This window comes from Penaeus vannamei, chromosome 8 (genome assembly GCF_042767895.1).
Source record: "Penaeus vannamei isolate JL-2024 chromosome 8, ASM4276789v1, whole genome shotgun sequence".
Lineage (NCBI taxonomy): Eukaryota > Metazoa > Arthropoda > Malacostraca > Decapoda > Penaeidae > Penaeus > Penaeus vannamei.
The window spans coordinates 34,312,061-34,321,594 of NC_091556.1; the positions used below are offsets into that span (position 1 = coordinate 34,312,061).

Below are 9,534 nucleotides of genomic sequence, written 5' to 3' on the forward strand. Positions count from 1 at the left end.
TAATAATAATAATAATAATAATAATAATAATAATAGTGATAATAATAATAATAATAATAATAATAATAATAATAATAATAATAATAATAATAATAATAATAATAATAATAATGATAGTAATAATGATAATAATAATAACAATGATAGTAATAATTATTATTATCATTATTATTATTATTATTATCATTATTATTATTATTATTATCATTATTATTATTATTATTATCATTATTATTATTATTATCATTATTATTATTATTATTATCATTATTATTATTATTATTATCATTATTATTATTATTGTTGTAGTTATTATTAGTAGCAGTATTATAATGAATATCATTTTGTTATAATGATAATAAATTGTTGTTGTTATTATTATTATTATTATTATTATTATTATTATTATTATTATTATTATTATTGTTGTTGTTGTTATTGTTGTTGTTGTTTATCATCATCAATATCATAATCATTCTTCATCATCATATTATTATTATTATTACCAACATTATCATTCTTATTGTAGTTATTATTAGTAGCAGTATTATCATGAATATCATTTTGTTATAATGATAATAAATTGCTATTATTATTATTGTTATTGTTGTTTATCATCATCAATAACATCATCATTCTTCATCATCATCATCATCATCATCATCATCATCATCATCATCATATTATTATTATTATTATTATTATTATTGTTATTGTTATTATCATTATTATTTATCATCATCAATATCATAATCACTTTTATTGTTCTTCTGCGTATTATTATTATTATTATTATTGTTATTATTATTATTATTATTATTATTATTATTATTATTATTATTATTATTATTATTATTATTATTATTATTATTATTATTATTACTATAATTATTATTATTATTATTATTATTATTATTATTATTATTATTATTATTATTATTATTATTATTATTATTATTATTATTATTATTATTATTATTATTATAATAATTATTATTATGGTAATTATTATTATTATGATTATTATCATGATGATTATGATTATTATTATTATTGTTGTTATTATTATTGTTATCATTATTATTATTATTATTATTATTATTATTATTATTATTATTGTTGTTGTTGTTGTTGTTGTTGTTGTTGTTATTATTATTATCATTACTATTATTATCATTGTTTTTGTTATTGTTATCATTGTTATCATTATCATTATTATTGTTATTGTTAGAATTATCATTATTGTTATTATTATTATAGTTATAATAATAATAATAATAATAATAATAATAATAATAATAATAATAATAATAATAATAATAATAATAATAATAATAATAATAATAATAATAATAATAATAATGATAGTGATAATGATAATAATAATAATAATGATAATAATAATAATAATGATAATGATAATAATAATAATAATAATAATAATAATAATAATAATAATGATAATAGTAATTGTTATTATTATCATTATAGTTATTATTACTAATATTATTATCATAATTTTCATTATCATAATTATTATCATTATTATAATTATCATCATCATCATCATCATCATCACCATTATCTTTGATATTACCCTTACTCTCACCATCGTTCGTCCGCACATTACGTCGCATTCCAAAGGTAGTAACACGTGACTGCGACCTTACGGCATTCCTGAAATATATCAGTTGTTATTGTTATTATTATTTTCACTCTTATTACTATTGTGTTTTATTACTGTTATGTTGATTACTATTGTTACTGTTATCATAGTTAATACTATTACGATTATAAGACTGATGATTATTATTATCATCATTATGATTATGGTATGATTGTTGTTGTTATTATCATTATTATTATTATTGTTGCTGTTGTTATTTTTTTATTGTTACTGTTACTATTATTATTAATAATATTATCATCATCATTACCAATATTATTATCATCCTCATCCTCATTATGATAATAATAATAATTATTATTATTATCATCATCATCATTATCATCCTATCATTATTATTTTGATGATGACAGTGATGGTAGTAATAACACTGGTAATACGAATAATGCTGCTACCACAGTCATGCTACTAACTATAACTGCTGTTACTACTACTAATAATAGTAATGATAATGATGATGATACTGATGAAAACGATGGTAGTAATGATAATGATAATAATTGTAATGGTAATAATAGTGATGATAGATATGATAATAGTAACAATAATAATTATGATAATTGTGACAATAATAGTGACAATACTGATAGTGATAATGATGTTAATAGTGATAATTATGATAGCAATAATGATAATAATAATGGTAGTAATAGTGATAATAATAATGATGAAATAATGATGATGATAATGATAATGATACGATAATAATGATGATCATAATAACAACTACTACAACTACTACTACAATAATGATAATATTGATTATAATGATAACTATGGTCATAAACTATCTATTTATTTTGAGGAACGTTCTTCGTGTAGGTCACGTGAGGTTACAACCTAATTTATCAGGTGTATTTCTCCTTAATTAATTTTTAGATATCTATATGACTGACTGTATATGGATATGTATATTATAATGTATATATATATATATATATATTTATATATATATATATATATATATATATATATATATATATATATATATATATATATATATATGCATGCAATTATCTTTTCGTTCTGACTTGCGCAGATATAGTTAACTACGATAACTGTTTTATTATGAAGTTGCATCATCTTACATGCGTGAAAAATGTATATTTATTCCCTTTCTAGCTTTCTTTTTAGAAGCATACATTTCCACCTGTTCTGCAATGTATATAATGTTACTCTTTGATATATTACATACGCTGGAAGAATATGTAGTAACTTTTAAAAATGTTCATCGCTCATCCCTGGTATAAGATTTATTTCTAACATTACTAGAGGCTTATCATATCCTGTCAAGTTGGCCTAGATTTTCTGATACAATCAGAAACTGTGATAAAGCTTGGATTATAACTTTTCTATCTGGGGATCAAGACTTTGTGTTGACTATGCTTACTCCTAGAACTGTTCCGATACCTGGAACGATTCATACTTTTTGAAGCAGAATGTTATTTCATATTTCACAATGTTGTTTTTTAATCTAGAACGAATACTTATAAAAAAATATTCGAAACATTTACTAACATCCACAAGGTTCTCTAGTTCTGTACTTTAGGAGAGTCTACCTTTAAATATCGAGCTCCTTCTGTACTCAGAAAACGGGAAGTAAGACGAGCCAGCACCCACCCCCACACCCAGCCTCCCAGACAGTCTCAGTGTCCGTCTGACTGTGGTGGGAAAGGATGGTATAGCGTGACTCCTGTGAGGATATCTATTGCAAATCTACATCTCCAAAATGGTAAGATGTTGTAAGAAGTAATATCGAATAACACAAGTGCCCCTGAAGTGGAAAAAATAAAAAGGAAACAATTGTAAGTATAGTGTATAAGGAAAATTTCGCAGGTGAACCTGGATATTATTGCCTCTCTGTTATGTTTTAATACCTAACTTGCAGGTATATTGTATATTAAGCCAATGCGAAGCAAGTTTTGTAGATTTCATTAAAGCGAACGGAGATATGTCATTGTAATGATCTCATCTATGTACACATTTTAGAAGTGTAGGCAAAAGCGTCGAAATCTCTACAGGGGGTAACAGAATGCTTCAGGCCGTGTTAAAAAGCAGTGTTAGTTATGTTTGCATTTCAGGCGTTGGTGTGGTACTTGGAGCTTGCCCTAAATTCACGCTGTTTTCGTCATTAACACGATTTCATGTTACACTTCGGTAATATTATTCTTTGGGCAAGAGTTTTGCTCGGCTCTCTACCTGTTGATCGATGACAACGAGAAGGGAGGGTGAAGGAGTTTTCGATCAGGGCTTAAATAATTCCCAAAAGTTTTGAATGGAAGTTTATTCATTTTACTGAACTGTCGCTAACTTACGAACGGTCAGAAATGCATGTGTTGGCAAGGTCGAACAATATCGAAGTTGTTTATGTTTTAGGATACAAAATATTCTGGAAAGTGTGAAATGTTCAGAGAAATGACATAGGTGCCATGTCGTCAATTAATGGATCACTTTCCGACGGCGATTCTTCAGATCATACCTTATCAAGATCGAATTGCCTTTCAAGTATAAAATAGGGACGTGAAGATAAGTGAGAGATTGATAAGATAAGGAACAACGATCGGACAGCGGCCAGAGCAAGCAGAGTACAAGACGTCGCTTCGCATACCAAGCTCCCGTAAGTGTGACCCCCCCGTCCTCCCGCCCCCTCCCCCAGTCACCTCTATCCCGACCTGCCCTGAGTCACCAAGACGGCCCAACCCGAAATATGGGGAGTGGATATATGCTTGTTGTTGGGACCAAAGCGTTATAAGAAAAAATCCTTTCTTAGAAAACATAAGCACGAAAAACAGTCAAGGTCGCCTTTACCATTGATTCCGTTTAGTGATGCGGGAGGAGGGGTCATGAATACAAAGGTGACAGGTGTGGCTGCTTACCTGCAAACGGTAGTGCGGAGCGAGAAGCCAAGGGGCGTTGAATACAGGGTGGAGAGGAACCTGGGCTACGTCGCTTATGCGTGACTGCATTAACTTGGACCTTTAAATTATCGACAAGTTAGCTAAAACCACACATTAGTGTGTTTCCAAGGCTATTCATTTTTATACTTATATGACTTCTTGCTTCAAGGCAGTTGGGAGTTGTGCTTTCATGCAACAACATACCGCATGGTATGATTTACCTTCATGTCAGTATTCCTCAGCACGTTTCGTCTTTGGAGTTATCTTTTTATCTGAAATCTTTACATCACTATCTTCCAATTCAATTCACGCATGAAAGAAACACTTTTGTTGTTTATAATGATTTTCTTTTATTCCCAAATGAAATAGTGCAGAGATCGAAGGCATTTTCAATCAAGTCGAAATGTGCGACAAAGAGTGGAGAATCATCGTCATGTTCACTTGCACTTCATATTTCCGGTTTCGCGCCGGAAATGGGGCCAGTATTGCCAGCGAAGAGAGGAAATCGTTTTCATCGCCATCTCTGCGGGATAACTGTGATAATCGTAGAGGTTCTTTGTACGTCGACAAGAGTGACAGTATCTTAGAGGGATGTGTATTAAAAATGATATTGCCGAAATTGCATAAAACGCATTCCCACACTTGCCTTAGACATTGATTGCAATAAGTGTCTTACGGTATTAGTAAAAAATAAAAAACTTGGAGTGAGCTTGAAAGTGACAAAATCAGTTATGTTTCGTGAATGTTTTCCTTCTATTCATACTGGAATGTATTTGATTTCATGCAAATCACGTATGGGCACACCTCTCCCAAAAGTGAAATTTACAGTTTGTTCCGTACCAGAAAGGTCAAGTCACCTGTGGTAAACGAGGTCAAAGCATAGGGCACCTGCCGTGCCAGTTCATGACACGGTTCAGGGGGAAGGCGGACAAAGCAGCGGGAATTACCAAGGATCGTGACATTTTCAGAAAAGGCCAGGGATATTGTCGCCAACATTCGTGATGTAGTAACTGCCACATTCAAATGATTCCTAACAAAATAAAATGACCTTAATGAAAACGGCAGCTAGGCCTACGTGGATTTGCGAGCGTGATAAGAATAACGGTTTTCAGGCAGCCAGGGCATAAACATTGATTTCGGGAGTGTAAGTTGAGCGTGTCTTCTCCCGCAGGTGCTAGGGAAGATGCTGGTCGTGATCTTGGCGACGGCTGTCATGAGCGGCCTTTGTATGGCTGCGACGGACGCCACAGGCTGTCCCGTGAGCTTCCGCGGGAAGTGCCACTGCGGCCTGGCTTATTCGCGCTACGACAGCTTCAAAGATAAAAGATACACCGTCAACTGCACAAACACGGGATTCTCGACGACGGACATGCTTCACGAATTACCAGAAGAGTAAGTCCTCGCTTTTGACAACTTTGGCTCACATATAACTTGGTAACTTACTTTCCATAGTATATATATATATATATATATATATATATATATATATATATATATATATATATATATATGTGTGTGTGTGTGTGTGTGTGTGTGTGTGTGTGTGTGTGTGTGTGTGTGGGTGTATGTATATTATATATGTATGGCTATATATGTACACACACTTAAATATATGTATATATATGTACATACATGTGAGTATATATAGGTATGTATATATGTATAAGTATATATATATATATATATAATATATATATATATGTATATATATATGATATATATATATATATGTATATAAGTATATGTATATATATATATATATATATATATATATATATATATATATGAATACACATATGTATACACATATAAACTCATATATACATACATACATACACATATACATACGTATACATACACATTCGTATACTTACACATTCGTATACATGCATATCATATAGGCCTACATATAGGCCTACATATACATATACATACGTACAGATACATATATACAGATACACGCACACGCACACGCACACGCAAACGCACACGTATACGCGCACACACACACACACACACACACACACACACACACACACACACACACACACACACACACACACACACACACACACACACACACACACACACACACATACACACACACACACACACATACACACACACACACACACACACACACACATACACACACACACACACACACACACACACACACACACACACACACACACACACACACACACACACACACACACACACACACACACACACACACACAGACATACACACACACACACACACACACACACGTACGTACTTACGTACTTACGTACGTGCGCACGCACACACGCACACATACATATGTATATATGTATATTTAGATGTATATATAAATATATATGTACATATTTATGTGTGAGTGTGCTTGCGTGCGTGTGCCTGTGTGTGTGCGTGTGTGCGTTTTTATATATGCGTATGTATGTCTGTTTATGCATGTAAATAGTAAACTTCTTTTAGTTACTTATTTCTTGGCAATGTGGGTGAGTGGGTGAGTGAGCGAGCGTGCGAGCTAGTGAAAGAGTAAAGGAGTAAATAGGTGAGTGAGTGAGTGAGCGAGTAAGTGATTCGGTGAGTGAAAGAGAAAATGAACGAAATAATTGGTGAGTGACTGAGTGAATAAGTGTCTGCAAATACTTACGCGGAAAGTCCATGCCACACGCAGACCAATAGAATAAATTGATTTCTTGTCCTGCAGTACGGAGGTGCTCATCTTCACCGGGAATTACGTGCCGGAACTCCCTGCCAATGTCCTGGACAACTTGAAGGACTACAGTGATCTGGACGCCATCGATATGTCCAATAACAACATCCGCTTCATCCAGGGCAAGACTTTCCATAAGGTACGACTTTCGAACGGCGCTAGGTTGTTTCTGTGTCTTGTTGTTTTGTTTTCTGGTCTCTCTGGCTCAGTCTTTGTCTTGCTCTGTCTGTTTGTCGCTCTCTCTCTCTCTCTCTCTCTCTCTCTCTCTCTCTCTCTCTCTCTCTCTCTCTCTCTCTCTCTCTCTCTCTCTCTCTCTCTCTCTCTCTCTCTCTCTCTCTCTCTCTATCCCCCCTCTCTCTCCCCTCTCCCTCTCCTCCCCTCTCCTCCGCTCTCCTCCTCTTTTTACCCTCCTCTCTCTCTTTCTTTCTCTCTCGCTTTCTCCTTTCTCATCTCTTCCTCCCAAAATTTCTCTTTAACTGGAACTTTCATCTGCCTAATGGATTCCAGAAGTTTTAACAGTTCGAATCCAACCTTGTGTAAAATGTAATGATTTTCATTTCCGTTTTTGTAATCAAGATTTAGTCTTTTTCATTATTATTTATATACTTGTAGATCATGCACCCTGTTTCTTTAAGGCTCGGCTCAGTGAAAGATTTTGAGCCGGACATTATTTGGGTCATACTACATTTATCAAAGCTCCTTAATGGAGTCCAGGGGGTGGAATGCGTGTCTCGATTAATTCTGGTTTGTTCATGAGGTTTTATTCAATGTGCCTTTGTTCCATTTTCTCCTATCGTCACTTTCATAGCTCTTGCTCTTTAGAACAGTTTGTAGCTATACTGCTTCTTCATTTATGATTCAGTGGTATCTTGAAAACTAGGCGTTTCCCCGACATTTTATTCAGCTTGAGCAACTATGTCTGTGATTTTATATGCTTGAATAAATCGTGATGCTCTACACTTGTTTTTGTGAAATCGGAATTCATATTTGTGGCATAACCTTATATTAATAGGAAGGTATAGTAGATAGGGTAGAGGGGGGTGAATTAATCATTAGGTGCTATACGTCAACATCATTACAGTAGTAGGATGGTATTGGTAAGGGTATGAAGATGGGTAGTACATTAATTGTATTAATGTATGATAAACTCTGCTATTTTCAGGTCTATACCGTGACAACTTTGGTCCTGGACCATAATGACCTCGAGATCACGGACGACAAAGAGCGGCCCAGGATTTTCAGCAACTTTGAGGGATTAGAACGTCTGCATCTCACCAACGCCTTTACGGAGAGGATTAACGCATCTGATTATCTTCTTAGCCTGGAAGACATTTTCTACGAGAGCAAATTGACGTAAGGATTTGATCTTTTTATGTGTTATTCGCTGTAGCATATGGAAAAAATGATATACCAGTCTTTTATTATAACAGCTGTAACAGAAAAATCAAAACTTTTGCATATATACTACTTTATTTTTCCTGCAGAGAACTGAGAGTTCTTCACTTGGAACAAAACGAGATCTGGTCAATCGGGAGAAACCAAAAGGTGTTCTGCCAGCTTCCCAAAATAGAGCAGATCCTCCTGGGAGACAACAGACTGGTGGATTTCGACTTCAGGATAGATTGTCTTCCTGAATTGCGATATCTTGATTTAGAGAGGAACATGATTTCCAGGTACGATTTTGTAAATTGTGTAATTAAGTTTAAGGTATTTTGATGTGCTGATATTAACCGTAAGTACCGAATTCAGTCTATATGAAGTTTATGGACGGACGAAACATATAAAGCAAAGAAATGTTGCGACATTTGAGACAATATATCATATATGTTTTATTTTCCAGACTTACTGACGAGGCAATGACAAGACTAGATGCCTTTTCCAATAAAAAAGGAAGTGTACTGCAGATAAATATGGAAGAAAATCCCTTTGTATGTGACTGTCGCTCCAAGGCCTTCATTCATTGGCTAAACTCAACAGAGATAGATGTGTTGAGAAGCACAACCTACAAATGCGTTGATGGATATCCAAGAACAAATATCGAGAAGCACCTTCAGGAGGTAGGGACTTCGTGTCATAACGGCGCAATTCTTTGTTAAGATGACCTGTTGAGGAGTACCTACCTCATTCTAAGACCCATGACCCTTGTGTTGAAATGAGTACACAAATTAGTTTCTTCTCTCCAGGTGCAACAGCTGACTTGTCCCTCGTTCAAGAGCAAAACTAGT

The 9,534-nt window shown here is 33.2% G+C and overlaps 1 protein-coding gene across 2 annotated transcripts in view; it reads left to right on the forward strand.

The window, feature by feature from the left end:
* Nucleotides 1-3,276: 3,276 nt before the first annotated feature.
* The window catches only part of LOC138862413 (trophoblast glycoprotein-like), a 7,079-nt gene continuing 821 nt past the window's right edge, over nt 3,277-9,534 (forward strand). Inside the window, exons 1-7 of one of the 2 annotated variants that reach the window (XM_070124596.1) lie at nt 3,277-3,419; nt 5,756-5,976; nt 7,304-7,448; nt 8,472-8,662; nt 8,794-8,982; nt 9,150-9,366; nt 9,493-9,534. The exon at nt 9,493-9,534 is cut by the window's right edge and continues 821 nt beyond it. In XM_070124596.1, coding sequence (XP_069980697.1) covers nt 3,417-3,419; nt 5,756-5,976; nt 7,304-7,448; nt 8,472-8,662; nt 8,794-8,982; nt 9,150-9,366; nt 9,493-9,534 — 1,008 coding nt within the window. In that variant the 5' untranslated portion in view covers nt 3,277-3,416. Of the gene's footprint in view, nt 3,420-4,148; nt 4,305-5,755; nt 5,977-7,303; nt 7,449-8,471; nt 8,663-8,793; nt 8,983-9,149; nt 9,367-9,492 lie in introns of those variants that run through there. The other variant, XM_070124597.1, reaches the window with a different exon arrangement.